General features: G+C 34.4%; 1 protein-coding gene across 5 annotated transcripts in view; it reads left to right on the top strand.

The window, feature by feature from the left end:
- The window catches only part of LOC106877480 (protocadherin-like wing polarity protein stan), a 309480-nt gene extending 291632 nt beyond the window's left edge, over positions 1 to 17848 (top strand). For 2 of the 5 annotated variants that reach the window (XM_014926392.3, XM_014926390.3), the window contains exons 35-36: positions 3951 to 4185; positions 15684 to 15849. In XM_014926392.3, coding sequence (XP_014781878.1) covers positions 3951 to 4185; positions 15684 to 15708 — 260 coding nt within the window. In that variant the 3' untranslated portion in view covers positions 15709 to 15849. Of the gene's footprint in view, positions 1 to 3950; positions 4186 to 9258; positions 9295 to 15683 lie in introns of all 5 variants that reach the window. The other 3 variants (XM_089359659.1, XM_014926391.3, XM_014926393.3) reach the window with 3 other exon arrangements.
- Positions 17849 to 19153: the final 1305 nt, after the last annotated feature.

Genomic DNA, 19153 nt, shown 5'->3' with positions numbered 1-19153 from the left:
GATGATAGACTATCATAAGCTAAGTGGCTTTTTATCCTGTAAGACCAGTTATTGAACTTAGTACTACAGACCAACAAGTTCCAGTTGTTTATTGTGGAGAACTATACCACACCATGGTACCTGTTTAGATTTAAATGAACTGAGCCACTGAGAGTTAAGAGTCCTTACTCTGGATAGAACAATAGTGACAGTGACATGAAACCCAATCATTAGTCTCTCAACTGCTTATCCGATACCCTAAATACAGAAGATATCTATTCATATTTTCATAGACAGAGCAAGGAATCACAGATAGTGGAACGGAGTCATTGAGGTGACATCCTAACCAGCTGAAAGGGTCCATTCATTTTCTGGTGTTATATTGCACTGCTGGTAAAGACATCTTTCTCACTGGCTCATTTCACCTGACAGTAAATAGGTTCAATAGCAGTAGTTCTCAACCCCCTTTTTTTTAACCTATGACTCTTTTAAAGCTACAATAATGCTATGAGCCCTACCAATTTTTTTTAAAATTCTATTTATCTCCAGAGTCTGCTGGTCAGATTCAGGCAGAATACAATATCAAAAATCAAGGATTGCTTTTGTTTTCAGGTTTCAATATAAAATTATTTTACTTTTGTTCTAACTAAATTATCTCTAATGTTACCTCTTACAAGGGGACTTCCTCAGGTTGAAAAAACCCCCAAAAAACTATTGTATAGGGGTGGCGGTGTGTGACTTAGTAGTGAAGGTGTTGCACTCATGATTGTAAGAGTGTGGTTTTTGATTCTTGGACTGGACGGTGCATTGTGTTGTTGTACCAGACACTTCATTTCATGTTCCCCCAGTTCACTCAGCTGGTGTGAGTAATCCTGCAATGGACCAACATCCTGTCCAGAGGGAGAATATATACACCACAGAATCTGGGAAACTGGCCCTTTAAACTTATGACTCGGGAAGGTTCTTTGATCCTTTGATTGTATAGGAGCATATTGATCACAGCTATAATCATCAGGTCCACTGTACTGGTGAGTTTTTGTTAGCTTGCAGTGCTGGACACTTTAAGTTCTCCTATGAAGACATTGGAGGGGAAAATGACAACTACCCGTAAAATTATTATCCAAGACACCAAATACCATACTTCAATGAATCCTTTCAGAGTTATGAATATGACCAATTGATAAAACAAAAATAGAAACGTCTTCTCCTTCCTTCCCTCCTTCTTTTGGCCCATAAATATTTACGATTTTCTAATTTCTACATTTTTTTATTGCTAACCATTTAAAATTTCAAAGATTGATATTTTAGAAGTTCCTTATGTTTGTGTGTGTGTGTGTGTGTGTGTGTGTGTGTGTGCGCGTGCGCGTGTGCGTGCATGCATGTGTGTGTGCATGTATGCACACACACACACTCACAGCTTTATATAATAGTTTTCTTTCTGTAATTCACATTTACCCATGCTTTCTTATCATGAAAATGTTTGGAAAATTTTCAAGATTCTCTATTGAAACAAAGAAAAGGATTACACTTCAGCAGTTTCAACAACTATGCACCTATTACTGTTATCACCACCACCACCACCACTGTCATCCTCATCAGCAGCAACACTTTCAACGTGATTGGCATGAAGTAGATTTTTTAGCATTTTAGACATGTTGAAAATTAAAAAATTGAATTCATTTCAGCTCATACATTCCAGTTCATTAAATCTTGTGACATGTGACATAACCCTTTCCTTCCCCACTCACGATACTCTTTGTGTCTCTTCACTTATTTCTGGTTGCTTCTGTCAATTGCTATGTTTACAATATTGTCTTAAAATGAGAGTTGTGCAAAAACAAAATAATATAATATAAATATGATTTTGAACAAAAAAGAATAAATAAATCGATAAATTACATTTTCAAAAAAGAAAAAAGAAATGAAAAAAGAAGTACTCTGAAGTTTTGGCGTTTCGTTGTTATTTTGCATGTATTTGTTGTAGCTTTTGTTTTTTTTACTCCTGTGTTTGTATTTGGGAAAGAAATCAAAATATGGACTCAAAAGGATTGATTCCACATCCCGTTTTATCTCAGAAGTTTCTAAGTTCTCTCTTTTTTTTTTTTTTTTTTCTTCTCTCTCCTAAACTGTAACTTTCTACTAATTAGCACCAACCATCCTGAGGCAGCAGATACTGAAGTGTTCATATTTAAATTAAAATGTTGATAAAAAATCTCATTGTATTATGAATAATGTTATGAAATTTCAATTGGTCAACACCAATGGTATACAATATCAATGTGTAAAGTTATAGACATTTTATTAAAACTTTCCAAAATTTTGATTGTATTAAGAAATATTTAAGTAAACTGAATGGAAATACTGTAAAAGATTAAGTTAATTGACACTTCTCATTCACAGTGTCAAGAAAAGAAATGTTCTTTTCATCTATGCAAATATAGGAATTGTTTGAAAGATAGTACACCATAGGACATTAATGAAGTGTATGTAGTTAAAAAAATTAAAGTTTACTACAATTGGCACTGTCATGCCATGAAAGAATGGATCTTTGTTTTTTTGTATTTTTTATGACATATTCATGTCAGTAACATCCATTAATTCCATTTAGGTTTTCTTTTAGCTGCAGATATAGTTTATGTTTTTCTATAATGAGCTATCGTCTATTGTATGTTAGCACTACCATATGAGCCCAGCCGTTTTACATTCTACAAGCTTTTTAAGAGCCATACTCTAATTATCCCTTCAAATCAAAGACAAATAGCATATACTACCTTTTATTCTGAGAATCACAATGTGGCATTCTCTTCCCTCTCATATACTTGTGGATTACAAGCTGTCGGCTCTTCAAGCTCTTTCTCAGTACCCTTCTGTCAAGAAAGCTTCCTCTCACCTAACAATGAGTATTTCTCTTTTTTTCTCATTTAAGAACTCATTTGAAGTATCAAATGTTCTGACTGATTAATGGTATCAGCTAATCCCATTATGAAAGTTGTTGGCCTTCCACCTAAATTAGAAACAATTAATATTGGAACATTGATTATATCATGTATGATAGATGACCTCCAAGATTGTTTATGGCATGTAGTCATGAGCTGACCAATTTTTATTATGCTAAGAGAATTGATAAAAATATATTCCATCACTTTACTGGGGATAGAACATACCATAATAAACAACAGGTAGATTTTTTCTAAGAAAAACAGTTTTAATTCTTAGTTAATTCATTAAAGGAAATGAATTAATACTCCAACTTAACATTTATACTTTCCTATAGAAAGAAAAATATATCTTTATCTTTTATCTTTCACTTGTTTCAGTCATTAGACTGCAGTCGTGCTAGGGCACTGCCTGTTCTTATCTAATATAACTATTCCTCATAATACCCAGTGGGAGAAATGTTATTTACTTTTGTTGGTACCATTATTCTAATGCTGAAGCTAATAAATTTCTTCAAGACATTCTTTTATAAGTACATTTGAAGTTGGAAAGAGAATACTCATGGTCTTTTTAAGTTCACTTCAAATAGGGTGAAGATATAACTTGATGAGATTTAACTCATTTAGTTGCGAAGAGAAAATATACTTAGTTCTAGGGAAATGCATGTGTAGAGATGTAGTGGATGGAAAGGTGATAAAACCTACCTGAAGACTTAGAGAAGAAAAAAAATCATCTTAAACTCAAATTTCACATTTTTGTTATTGCTTGTTTGTTGTTGTTGTTTTGTGTTATTCTGGTATTATTCTTTTCCAGATTAAAAAAAAAAAATCATTTGCTTATTTTATTTTTTTATTTTAACCTTTTTTTTAGAAAAAAAAAAGCAGTATCAGTTATCTAATTTAAACTCCAAACACCACTGAGAAACGCCTGCTTCATGTCTCTTTATTTTCTATGTTGTATACTTTCTTTTGCATGTTTGTTAATCATTTGTTTATGTAATTATTGTGAATGTCTTTGGTGTTTATTGTTCTTAGGAAGCCGCGACTACATTTCAAATGAGTACCGGACAACAGGTCCAATGGTTACTTTCAAAGATACTCCCTCAACAGAACCTTCCACTTTCAGAGATAGACTCCAAAATCCTCCCAGGAGTATACTGAGCTCTCCTCGAAAACCATCCAACCTGACATCACCTGATGAACTTCAGTTCAAAGATAGATCCAATATCCAAATTATTGCACACAATGGAAATCTCTCATCAGATTCTGAGTAAGTTCTAATCCAACACACCATTCTGTGAATATTGGGTGCACTCGCATAACTATGCACAAATAATATCCAAGCAGATATCCCTTGCTTATCTTGTTACCTGGTTTATTAACTGACACAGCTTACAACACTGCTTCTATAGAAACTAAATATGAACTTAATGGATCAGTAATATGTTTTCTACACTAACTTTACATAGTTTCTCAATACAATAATTGCCATAAGGAGTTACCCACCCATACTAACAGCTGCTGTTACCTCTAATGTTTGCTTAAAACTAATTTGTCTGCCAAAAATCAAAAGAATTTTCACCAAACCTTATTTTTCCTCCTTTTGAAAAAATATGGTAATTATGCTGTATAATTAATTACCTTCAGATTCTATAACTTAGATTTTGGGGGTTTATTAGTCATCACAAAAAGCATATATATCTTCTTCAATTTGTATGCACACATGCACACTTATATACATGCATGTAGATCCACATTTATATATATACAGCCTATCTTATTCACAGAATATAAGTTTGTGCTGCAAGAAAAGAGGAGTTTGGACATAACAAACAGAGCTATTTTTTTGTCAAGAGAATTCACAACTTACCATGGCATGTATACTGATTTTATTATAACTGTGTGTTTGCTGACACAAGCCTTCATCAGTTTTCTCAGATTCTTTTGTCACCATCACACACACACACACACACACACACACACACACACACACACACACACACACACACACACAAAGTTAAGTCTAACTAATGTCATCACTTACATCAGTTGATATAAGTGCATAACATTCACACACAAAATCTAGCTCACTCTCAGACACACATAACTGTTTAAAATATAAAAGCAAGTCATTGAATATCCCTAAGGCACTTATGAAAAATTGCCACCAATGGTGATCTTTTTTCAAGAAAGTGTCACCTCCATTACAAAGATGATCCCTAAGATGTTGGCAGATTTCAAACAACAATTTTGTTTCTGCAGTTCTGTGAGTTGCTTTGAAACCCATCTGGCACAAACTTTACTAAAACTGAAAAGTCTGTTGTGAATGATGCAAAAGGTAAATACAAAAGAGATACATGCACTTAATGTAAAGAAGTTGCTGGTTAATAGTTTCTTTTGACAAAATACAAGTCCAGTTTACATAAGTGAATGAGTATAATTACTTGAATCATTCCCAAAATATGATTCATATTTACTTTAGCAAAACAATTTTCATGTCTCTGAAACCTCTGCCTCTAGTCATTCAGTCATTATATCAACTCAGACACTCTATTGCAGTCAATAATCAAATGTCCAAGTTTAGTTAATTGAAACTAATAGCAGCAATACTACAACTATTAGTTTAACATATTTAGGATTCAGAGACACTTCGTGATGATTAGAGATCAAAGTGATTGAAACATAGTTTTTTTAGTTTATCTTTAAAGCTATTTTGCCTAACACCTTGCTGGAGTACTGCTTTCATAGTGTAGATGTAGACACTAAATAAACTTACCATACTTAAAGATGAGGTTTATAGTTGCAAAAATTACAATAGTATCAATAAAGTTAGTCGTCTCAAATCATTGTTTTCATAACAGCTGGAACAGAAATAAAATAAACCAGACTCCTGGTTTGGAAATTAGATTGTAAAAAGAAAAAGTTAAAACTGATGTAGGATATTAATGAATTGATTAGAAAAGTTTGTATCCAATCCAATTAATGTCCCATTCAATCAGTGTCGAAATGAGAAAAAATAATTAAATCCTGTAAAGGTGAATTTTATCTTTGAAGTTAAAAGTAAGAAAACAATTGTATCCAGCTAACTTCTGCTCTGATCTTCCACTTATTTTTTCCAAGCTGCCAGTGTATTTATATTCATAACCACCCCATCTTTTTTCAGTTGTATTATGTCTAGGACTATAATATCTAATGAATCTTTAGATAATGTGCTCTTAGATACACTATGTCAGAAAAAAGATGGGTGTGGTCATTGTATGTTTGATCAAGATTAGGCCAACAAAGGCCATTAGCACAGTCTTTTCCAGATCAAATCAATTTTTGAAAAAACTACTTCTTTAGGCCCACAGCACTATATCATTACAGCCATTTTGATTGTAAATCTTGCTGATAACAAGTTAACCCTTTAACATATCACATCTGCTACTAATATTTTATAGTAGTTACTACTTCATATAATTATAGCAAGGATTGTTCTGTCAAAGAGCTACGAAGTGGTATTAAAAGGTTCTTGGACTAGTTATGTTTTATAAAAAATAACTTGTTTACCTAAGTTTTAAAATCATTTCCTTCAAAATAGTCACCTTGCACAGCAACACACTGGTCCCAGCATTCCTACCATTTTTGGAATCCGGTCTGGAAGTCATTTCCCACAAGCAAGCTGAGGACCTTCTGCAATTTGCTCTGGATCTCGACACTGGTGTTAAAATGGTGACCTTTGAGCTGCATCTTCATCTTGGAGAAGAGATGGAAGTCCACAGGTGTTAAATCTGGTGAATAGGGCGAGTGCAGAAGTGATACCATGCTGTTTTTAGTGAGAAACTCATGAGTGAGGAGAACTTGGTGAAGGATCAAATTCTTCATGCCCCACAGATCTAGTCACTTTCGCTGGATGTCCTGTCTCAAATGCTTTAAAACATTGCAGTAGAATTCTTGATTGATGGTCTGGCTTTGGGGGAAGAATTCTCAATGCACAATACCACATTTTGGGGTTGACACTCATGGCAGGTCTTTCAGATTGCTCATTATCTTGGCTCTTTGTTCCTGTCCATGACAAAATCGCAGACTACAGCATTCATGTCATCACAAAAACATATTTCACAACTTGTGAAGTAAACACAGTGATGTCACTCAACACACTGCCTCATGAAGGTCATTGCTAGCTCACACTGTGCATGCAACCATGTGCTGCCATCTGTTGGCATGCTACAGACCTAGTCTGGGAACCTTTTGATACCACCTTGTAAAATTAAGATCTTATTTCAGCCCCTTTCACTATGAGCTAGCTCAAAGGTGGCAAGCTAACAGAATCATCAGCATGCCGGGCAGACAATACTTAGTGGCATTTTGTCTATCTTTATGTTCTGAATTCAAATTCCACCAAGGTTGACTTTGCCTTTCATCCTTTTGGGGATCAATAAAATAAGGGGTCAATGTAATTGACATATCCCCTTCCCTTAAATTGCTGGCCATGTACCAAAATTTGAAACCAGTATTAACTACCTTGAGATTGCAACTAGTTCTATGATACAGAACTTATCAGTATGAAGAGTCCTTATTTAAATGTTATCTAAAAACCTTTTTGTTCAGCTGTGTTCCAAACATCAGTCTGATGAAAACAAAATCATTTTATCAATCTTTTTATATTCTTCCAAATTAATAATTATTTTCAAAATGGATTACAGCACATAGGTAGTGTAGTTTGTTAGTATTATGGCTGAGAAAGGTTAAAATACAAGGAAGAAAGTTTTTGCTCTATTGAACCAAAACTTTGTGTTGTTGGTAGTTCTACTGAAATAAATGGAATTCACTTCTACAGCAACATTGGATCAGATTCTGAAGGTTTTGTTGCACAAAGTTTGCTATTTGTAAAGTCATCCTAAAGATTATTATATTATTACAATGCAGTGTATAAAAGTACTATATATTGATACACACACACACACACATGCATGCATATATATAGACACACACACATGCATACATATATATATATACACACACACATGCATACATATATATGCACACATATATACATACATATATATATAGACATATACATATATATACACACACATATATACATACATACATATACATACATGTACACATATATATACATTCATATATACATACACACACACATATATATATACATATATATATACATATATATACATACATACATACATACATACATACATACATACATATACACATATATCGTTGCTATATATATATGTATATATATATATATATATATATATATATATATATATATATATATCATTATATATATATATATATATATATATATATATATATATTCTTTTATTAATATTTAGCAGAAGCCACAGACTCAAGTTCTGAGAGTTTCATGCATTGGCACTGAGTGCCAATGCATGAAACTTTCAAACATTGAGTCACTCTGTTGCCTCTGCTAAATATTAATAAAAATATACATATACTCATGTTTTGAGTTTTATTTTTCCTGTTTGTGCTAACATACCTATATATATATATATATCTACACAGATATTATATATATATATAATTACTATGAAACATTGTTTAGAATATATTGTATAAAGCGTCAAGGGTAAGGCCAGAACAATGCAAAGTAAATGCAAGGCAAATCACAAGAAAACAAATATATGAATTAAAGTAGAAATGTTAGCATGTCAGGTGAAATGCTTAGCAGTATTTCGTTTGCCGTTAGGTTGTGAGTTCGAATTCTGCTGTGGTCGACTTTGCCTTTCATCCTTTCAGGGTCAATTAAAAAAGTACCAGTTACACACTGGGGTCGATGTAATCGACTTAATCCCTTTGTTTGTCCTTGTTTGTTCCCTCTATGTTTAGCCCCCTGTGGGCAATAAAGAAATAAATATTTCATAACCCCAAAATATTGAATACAAGATAAGTGTACATTAATTCATATATTTATTTTCTTGTGATTTGCCTTGCATTTACTTTGCATTGTTCTGGCCTAATCCACAATCCTTTATACAATATATACATATATATATATATATATATATATATATATATATATATATATATATATATATATATATATATATATATATATATATATATATATATATATACAGTACCTTGCACCACATTATTGTGATGCTATCACTAGTATATGTGGTATATATTGCAACAGTTAGATGTTATTACTATCATACATTGCATTGTAATAGTGTAATTCCACTGTTATGTATCACAACATTTTGATTTTGTGACTGCTATGAAAATGCACCAGCATGATTTGATCATTGTTATGCTTATGTCACTACATCCCCTGAGAAAATTGACATCAGATTATTTCTTTATTTAGGGTTTAACAAAGGACAATCAGTGCAACAATTAAATGGTAAGGATGATGCACACACACAATGCAGACATGTTTATGTGCTTGCACTTATCTGACACAGTTGCTACTAATATATAGATATATTATTTCACTGCTTCCTCTCATACTTTGTTTCATTAATCTTTTCCACTGTCTGTAACTACTTACCTTTTCATTCTCTTGCCCACCCCCTCACTTCCTCTTTTCTAATTTCTTTATCTCTATTTATCTTTTCTCTCTTCTGTTTCTTACAGTTTTCTTTCTTTTGGGGTTTCCCATAGAGAATATTTGAAGAATTTGATGAGGATAAGAATCAATTCAAGAATATGCCATTCATTTTTAAAACTATTACCTCAATCTTGTCCTGTTCAATAACATTGTTGGATTTTAGCAATGTAGTTGCTACACATTATAGCTGTATCCAAATAGAAAATATATCTGACAAAGACTTACATAAAAATTGGTGTAATGACAGAGGTGTGTTTCAGATCTCACTATATTAATGAAGCCTTGTGTTATGTATAGATCTCAGAGTAGAGAAAGACTCAAGTCATGAGAACCATAGGTCATGTGCAGGGCTGGGGGATAAGTGGAGCCTTCATGTCATTCTGGTGGCTATTATCTTGTATGTTACACAGGTACTTTTAGCTACCATAGCTATATCTCCTTATTTGATTTATTGTTTCCTTCATTTTTACTTTTCTCTTACAAGTTGTAGTGTACCTGAGCACTATATGGAAAGCACTCATTATCATATTATTATTATTCAACCACAAGCTTTCAGTGAATAAAAGATAAATGTTGGAGAAGGTTAGGATTAGTAGCAAGGTATTAAGACCTTTTAACAGTAAATGGGATGTGCACCAGTGGCTGAAGAAAGTGAAATTAGTCACAAAACTATAGAGAATAGCAGATACTGCAAAATTTATGTTATTGTATCTGGTGGGCAGATGCATTGACATTGTCTGGAGATGCATGATTTCAACCAATTAAAAACCAAGTAAAAAACACGGTGAAAGATACTTTTACATATGGGGCATTTATGGCCTACACCAAGCTATGAAAAGTGAAATGGGCCAGATCCAAGTTACCCTTCCTAGCTTGTTATGCCAGACAGAGTAGTTAAATTCAGTTTCATGACTGGATTTTCTGATCAGCAATGGCCAGACATTGAAACCACGGTCATGAAAGACTTGGTGAGTGTCAGCATAGTATAAGACCTAAGGTCTTGTAGCAGTAGCCATGATGCAACTGGATGTACGATATTGAGCATTGAGGAAGGGAGAGGGAAAGGAAGAAGCTGCAAACATTCAAGGGGCTGTACTTTAGTTGTCAAAGGGGAGGCCACATAGGAGCATGGATTGTAAAAAGCCTAAGCTTGAATTAATTGATTTCTACAGATGTAACTAGACTGGTTGACAGATTATATAGCAAACTACGAATATTTGCTACTACCACTGAGATCCACTGGTAGCTACTCTTCCAACTAAATAGAAGTGCCCACAATGGAAGTTCTTATAGGAGAAGGAGTGGAGAGCACTCATTGATACAATTTGCACAACCATTTTAATGACTCTGAAGTTAATGGACAGCTGCAGTGGGAGAAGCAGCATAAAAACCATTCAGTGGGAAAAAGGTTAAGTGCAGAGGTACCAATACCGGAGATTTGATAGTATGTGGAACATGAACGAATGTTCAGCTTATTGTGATTAACTACATTATTGATTGTATCAATGGGATGATGTATAGGATGTATAGGCATGTGATTGGATGACTGGGAGGTATTATGATTAGTGAGGCGCAGGTATGGCTGTGTGGTTAAGAAGTTTGCTTCCCAACCACATGATATCGGGTTCAGTCCCACTGTGGGAGAGATGATGGTTGTTATGATGAAAGATTGTGAAAAGGATGAAGAAGGAGGACAGACTGAAAGAGTGCTGGTGTCTGTCCAAGTTAGAGAAAAGAGTCATATGATGTGATACTAGTAATATAGTAATGGGGGTTGTTTCGGTTGAAGTTGAAGATGCAACTTGACTGAGGACGAATTATGATTGCAACCATAATAATGGGGCTGAAGTTGGGCTTTGATTTGGTATGAGGTAATGGCAGGATCACTGGATATTAAAATCCAACTGATTCAGCTATTGTGCTTGGGTAGGCGGATTCAGCAATTAGTAATACAAAGAAAGCTGAAAGAAAAGAGGCTGGTTGCAGAGATGATTATTAAGCAACATCTGAGAGTCCTGTGAGTCAATTACTGAATTTGATTTGAAGCTGTATGTAGTTCTTATATCTTCAGAGAATAAGGTGAGTGTTTTTGTCAGGTTTAGGAAAACCTGGTTGAGAGTACTGGAGGATTGAGAGAGATTAGTAAGCATATTGTGCTGTTTGTAAAATTGCACTGCATGCACCATAGTGGGGATGGATAGAACTGCATTTTTGGCTGGAAAAAGTTAACCCTGATATCGCTAGGGAGAGTATTCAGAAGGTGGTTTAGAGTTGACAAGTGTCAGTCAATTTACCCTACACTGAGTGTACACTAGGTGAGTTTGGTTCAAGTAGAAAATGACTAAAAGTTGCAGTTTATGTGACTTATTGGTTAGGGTTGGATCTTTCCCTGATTGATTGTGGATCTGGAAAAGTGACTCTATAGAGGGAGTTTAGTGAGTACTGAAAGATTTATTTTTGGAGAGGGGTCTGGTGGATGAGGTGTTGATGAAAAGCAGTGCTTCATTTTATTCAGAATCTCTGAAGCAGTTGGATAAGTGCTACTTATAGACTAAACAGGAATGAAGTTTGGATGAAACCTCTCCCCATTATACACCTGGGTTAATGGAATTCTGCATCATATTTTGGATGCCAAATGACTACTTTGACCAACTTTGTGCAGACACAGGGTTTTGTTCTGCTGACCTACCAAACATTATATGGGATATGATAGGCAACAAGTCAAGCAAGCTTGATCGGATGATAGGCATTCCACCCATGGCCGTCTCATCTTTTCCCCAGACATAGCACATTAAGGCTACATTATTCAACCTGTCTTCTTCTTCTAATCATTATTTGCACTTGACCTTTCTTATATGTTTTCAGTATTTCATTTCTAGAGGACTTTACTAAACATGTCCCTTTGTAATCACAGCAAATACTTAGTACCCATCACCAGGGTTTGATTGCAAAGAAAGACTGCAGATCTTAATGTACATCTGCTTTTCAAATTATTATTATTATTATTATTATTGAAGACATCGCACAGTATCAAATATCTTGTTGGTCAGACGACTTGGCACCCACCGAGCAGAAACGTTTGTCATGCCAAGTTCATTATGCAGAATATTCTCAACTCTCTCACAGGATTAGCATTGGCTATTTGATTTAAAGTCAATCACTTGTCATCCATCACCATGTAGTGAACACAATCAATGTTTTCCTTGGTGGTGGCAGTTGTAGATGTCCAAATGTTGGGTCTTCTTCATGACTCTCTCTTATCCTCCTAAATTCAGCTGCCTACTTTTGCACTGTTGATAAAGCTGGAGCATCATCCCCTAATGTAGCAACTTTTGTTGTTGGCACTCTGTCGCTTACGACGTCGAGGGTTCCAGTTGATCCGATCAACGGAACAGCCTGCTCGTGAAATTAACGTGCAAGTGGGTGAGCACTCCACAGACACATGTACCCTTAACGTAGTTTTCGGGGATATTCAGCATGACACAGTGTGACAAGGCTGACCCTTTAAATTACAGGCACAACAGAAACAGGAAGAAAGACAGAGAAAGTTGTGGTGAAAGAGTACAGCAGGGTTCGCTACCATCCCCTGCCGGAGCCTCTAGGTGTTTTCGCTCAATAGACACTCACAACGCCCGGTCTGGGAATTGAAACCACGATCCTATGACCGCGAGTCCGCTGCCCTAACCACTGGGCCATTGCGCCTCCACAATGTAGCAACTATATCAGCAAGAATTTCCTTGGAGGCTAAACTATTTTTCTGCAGGTACTTGATGCACCATGATGTCAATTTTGTCCAGTTTCAAAAACTTTTGAAGTCTTCCTTGATTAGTCAGATGTCAATTTACTCAGAAAGAAACAATTCAATTATGAATAAGAAGAAATGAAGGTAGTGCATACAAGATTTCATGGCTTTAGCATTACTCCTTCATCGTCAGCCTATGAACTTTTCAGCCCACCTTTGTATATGTCCCAGGTCAATATCCTTCAGCCTCTTAGGTAGCATTCTAAGTCCAAATCACACTGAGATCAACTTTGCTTTTCATCCCCCAGCGATTGATAAAATATAGAACCAGTCCAGTGCTGGAACTTATCGACCCCTTTGATACCAACCTGCCTCTGGTTCTATCATACCAGCTTTGTGTTTTAAAGTGATCTAAATTAAAATTTCATGGTAATTTCTGTTCCAAAAACCAGGTAAATAAGGACAAAACTATTTTACTTAATTCAATATTTTAAAAATTAATTGAAACAAAGGCCATGTATTTTGAAATGAATAAAATAATGAAACTTAAATCAGTCCCCCTCCCCACCATCAAAGCTTTTGACCTTGTGTCTATATTAGAAGCAGTTGAGAGTGCTGGTTAAATGCCTAACAATAATTAGTTATGTTTCTTATTTCTTTATTGCCCATAAGGGGCTAAACATAGAGGGGACAAACATAGAGGGGACAAACAAGGACAGACAAAGGGATTAAGTCGATTACATCGACCCCCAATGCATAGCTGGTACTTAATTTATCGACCCCAAAAGGATGAAAGGCAAAGTCAACCTCTGCGGAATTTGAACTCAGAACATGACGGCAGACGAAATACCACTAAGCATTTCGCCCAGTGTGCTAACGTTTCTGCCAGCTCACCGCCCTAATTAGTTATGTTTCTGCCAGCTCACTGTCAGTGAGCTAGGTAAAGCATTAGAACATTAGAAAAATTGCTTATAGTGTTTAGTTATAACTCTACATTCTGAGTTCAAATCTTGCAGTGTCCCATTTTGCTTTCCATTCTTCTAGAGTCAATATAAGGTATCAATCAAGTACTGGGGTCATTTTAATATTCTTATAATGTAAGGTGGTGAGTTGGCTGAATTGTTACTGCACTGAAGAATGCTTAGCAGCATTTCTCCTAACTTATGTTCTGAGTTCAAATGCCACTGGGGTTAACTTTGCCTTTCAGTCCTTTCAAGGTGAATAAAATAAGTACCAGTTGAACATTGGAGTTGAAGTAACCAATTTACCTCCTCCCTCAAAATTGCTGGCTTTGTGCCAAAATTTGAAAGCAATATTCTTATAAGGTATCCTAAATGTGGATCAAATTATAACATAAGATGAAAATAATATGTATAACAACCTCCCACATCAATTTCAGATTGTGTGTCAATGTAAGAAATCATTATTTAATCCATTTGTTACATACTGTATTTCTGTTGGAATATAAATGTCTTTCAATTTATTTTGAAAATAGTGAAAAATTTAGTAAAATAACTTTATCCTTAAGCTGGTGCTTGGAGCTCAAATTAACCATTGTGATCTCATAATTCTATGATACAAACTTTCTGTTTTAAAGTGACCTAAATTAAAACCTTCATCAAAATTTATGTTATTCCAAACACCAACCTAAAAATGACAAAATTATTTAATTAGATTCTTCATTATTTTAAAAATTGTAGGCATAGGAGTGGCTGTGTGGTAAGTAGCTTGCTTACCAACCACATGGCTCCAGGTTCAGTCCCACTGCGTGGCACCTTGGGCAAGTGTCTTTAACTATAGCCTCGGGCCGACCAAAGCCTTGTGAGTGGATTTGGTAGACGGAAACTGAAAGAAGCCCATCTTATATATGTATGTATATATATATATATATATATATATATATATATGTGTATATATATATATATATATATATATATATATATATATATATATATATATATACATATATATATACATGTGTGTGTGTGTGTGTGTGTATGTTTGTGTGTCTGTGTTTGTCCCCCCAACTTCGCTTGACAACCGATGCTGGTGTGTTAACGTCCCCGTAACTTAGCGGTTCGGCAAAAAAGACATATAGAATAAGTACTAGGCTTACAAAGAATAAGTCCTGGGGTCGATTTGCTCGACTAAAGGCGGTGCTCCAGCATGGCCACAGTAAAAAGAATAAAAAAAAAAAGACCTGTATTTCAACATAAATATGATAACAAAAGAGTTGAAATTTTGATGGAGGGTTTTAATGTAAAGCACTTTAAAATGTGAAGTTAGTATTTTAGAACTAGAAATGGTCTTGAATAGGTTGGTATCAAAAAGGTTAAAGTTAATGTTAAAGGTCTTTTAGACATTGTCCAACTTAAGTTTTGTGTTTATTGTTTCTGAGTGAAATTCTTGTATTATTTGTTTTGGTTATTTCATATTTCAGGTGCAGCGACAGTACCACTGTTTAGAGATTGTTTACATCATCATCTCCACCATAACAAACTGCTATCACTATGGGAACCTGTAGGTGAGCTCAATCAAAAAGACATACTTCGTGACAAATTTATGGTTTGTCTTACAAACAATGAACCCTCTCACATGTGCTGCTTGGAAACAAGGTTCACTGTATTTGCTGATCATTTTACTGATTATGATACCTCTATTCTGTCAACATCTCCACATAAAACTGGTTTTATTGGGGGCTCATTTTTCTGAAGAATGTTTTCAGTTCTTGCTGTATAGATTGTCTATTTAAGCTACAAATCTTTTCAATTTGCTAATTCTGATGCCGAAAGCAAGGAAAAGAAGAAAACTTACAGTCCTTCCATTCCCACTCTCCTATAAAATTTCCCTTTGTAATAAAAGGAGGTGTGATACATATATACCTGTTATATGTTTAATTGGTGCTAAGCTTCCTTACCTGAAGACCAAGATTTTTTTTTTTCAAGACAACAAAGTCTGTTAGACTGCAATGTTTTGAAGCAATTATTTTAATGATATCCCTTGACAAAGCTCAAAGAGGACATTATTTTGAAGAACGGCCACTGAAAGAATGCAAAACTAATGTTTTCAATAGCAACAACTGATGGAATATAACAATGGTATTACAGATCACTTGTGAATTAGTGGGAGAAAAAAAATCTTTTAGTGTATTCTCTGAATATTTTTTAGGAACAGTGTGTGTGTATACTGCATTCCATGACCAACTCTAGTTCTTTGCAGATTTTGTATATGCATTTGTGTGTGTATGTGTGTGTGCACATCAGTGGTAAGCGGGTGTTTCCTGTAGTTTTCTTCATCATATAGCCTATATCTTTGACGTCTGGAGTTCAATATTTTCTGTTACCTGTGCACACTATATGTGTAGTACACACTGTCATTGATGCAGCGGTAAATTCTTAATTGATAAAATCTGCATTTGTTTTAATTCTTCATTTGCTAAGGCTTCACTTACAAACTGCCTTCAAAAAGGGCATAAACTGGATGTTACCTTTTACCATAAATTAAAGTTCCATACCAAACTATGAGATCAATTTTATTTCTCTGGGCATCTACATTTGTTTGTGTGTGTGTGTTTATTAGAAGATTGAGCATCATTCAGATAAACGCATTAGCTGAACATCGTCTCAGTGTAAGATTTTCTTTATTTCAGGTTTAAAAGAGATTTTGGCATCTCATACTTTATGATTTGTATACACTCTGATATGAGAACGATATATATTATACACACACACACATATGTATGTCTGTGTGTGTATATATATGTATATATAAATACATGTGTGTATGTATATATATATATATGTATATATGTGTGTGTGCACATATATATGTGTGTGTGCATGTATATATATATATATATATGTGTGTGTGTATGTATATATGTGTGTGTGTGTATATGTATGTATATATATATATGTATGTGTGTGTATGTATATATGTGTGTGTGTGTGTGTGTATGTAGTACTGGTGCTTAGATCTTCATCACATTTTTGCATTATCAATAGCAGTGTTTTTTTTGTCTTAGCAAAATACTTTAACAACTGGAAAATAATTACGTGTCTATCTAAGAAGCTGATCTGTAGTAAAATATATGTTATTCAGAAGGGAAATTATCTTGTAGCTGCCTCACACTGCAGAAACTAAGAGTGAACATTGACTGGAGCAGTTGTGACCTACCAAAGAATTTTCCTTCTGAAGTATTGATATCCACTCCAGTCACATATGCCCTGTGTGTGTGTATATATATGTATGTGCATCTGTGTACGCCATCAAATTTCTGTTTGTCATCATATTCTTCTTTAAAATCCAGTTGTGATTCATCTTCTCTAAATATTATTTTTACATATCTTTTATTGTAATTTCATTTTTTATAAATAAAATATATTGTTTTTAATAAACTGTGAATTTATCTTTTATTTTACAAGTTTACAGTAGTCATTGTAGAGTACCAGTTGTTTTGTTAATGTACTTTTTTTAATATTTTGATTATTCAAAATGCTGTATTTGTTTTTATGACCAATCTGGAGGTTAAATAACAGCAATATTTTAAATTTTGTTTCATTTATAACTTCATGATCTCACTCAATAAATTTCTAATTAAATCCACATAAGAAGTTGGATTGAACTTATTACATCAATTCTGAAATCATGGTGGAGGATTTCCATAAGAAAGCAAATAAAAGAAACATTCTTGGGAAAGTCCTGTCCATTCAAGTTAGTGGGAGACTGGAATAGCATTTCAGACACTTGATGAGATTGTGTGATACTAGATGATAGGAGAAGGACTGGAAAAGCTTAGAAAATCCACACAGACAGTTCCAACTGTCTGACAGATACCAGCTGGATTTCCCCCAAAATACCTGTGTGGACATAGAGCAATGATGCTGGATCATCCATATATTATTTAGATAAAGTATTTGTTAGTTTAGTGATCAGGAATAGTATAGGATGTGGACAATTTCAACCAGTCTGCTGCACAGACTACACATTTGTGATACATACTGTTGACCTAGACAGAGCCCAAGATCAGACTTAAAGAACTGAAAATAGACACTTTTTTCTTCAGCGAAGCACTCATCATCTTTTTGCAAGTTTCACTTGGAAAGGAAGGTGAGAGTGGGGAGGGAGGTGTTTTCCCACCAATAAAATCATTAAAGGGTAAGGTAAGAGCAGTAAATAAGCATTTGTAACAAACCCACTTTGAGTATGCATCTGAAGGCTGGGAAAACAATAAACCAAAGAGAGCATTTGCCTTCTATGACCTGTCATGAAAATGATTCAGGTTTTTGGTGGTTTTGTTGATTGGTCCTAACCAGTTCTTGCCCCTATTGGGTACTTTGTATATTTGGAATTGTTGTTACCTGTTTTTGTTGTTTCTTCTTTACACATCTTATGTAACCCCACTCCCACTATGTTGTATCTTGTTTTTTGTATTGTCCTTCTTTTCTTTCCACCCTTGTGACTAATAAAGAAATTATTATCAGCATTATTGAGGCAGTGAGCTGGCAGAATCGTTAGCATCCAAACGAAATGCTTGGAAGCATTTTGTTTGACTTTTCATTTTGAGTTCAAATTTTCCTAACTTTACCTTTCATCCTTTTTTTTTTTTTGGTGGTGGGGTTCAATAAATTCAGTATCAAACCTAGAGTCATCACCTAGTCCCCTCCCCCAAACTTTCAGACATTTTGCCTATAGTAGAAAGGATTATTATTGGTTGGCAGCTTCAATGGACTTTTTCTTTCTCTCTCTTTCTTTTGATGATTGCTCCAATTTTTTTGTTTCTAATTTCAGAATTTGGATTTATTACTTGTTTATGTCATGTAAAAGTTCTTTCATGGAAAGCTTAGGTTTTATTTTAACTTTTACCTCCAAAACATTTTGGTTTAACTTCATTCACAATGGCATTGATTC

Source organism: Octopus bimaculoides, chromosome 11 (genome assembly GCF_046866305.1).
Source record: "Octopus bimaculoides isolate indiv1 chromosome 11, ASM4686630v1, whole genome shotgun sequence".
Lineage (NCBI taxonomy): Eukaryota > Metazoa > Mollusca > Cephalopoda > Octopoda > Octopodidae > Octopus > Octopus bimaculoides.
Note: the sequence above shows the minus strand (reverse complement) of the source record. Positions and strands in the feature narration are given on the sequence as shown.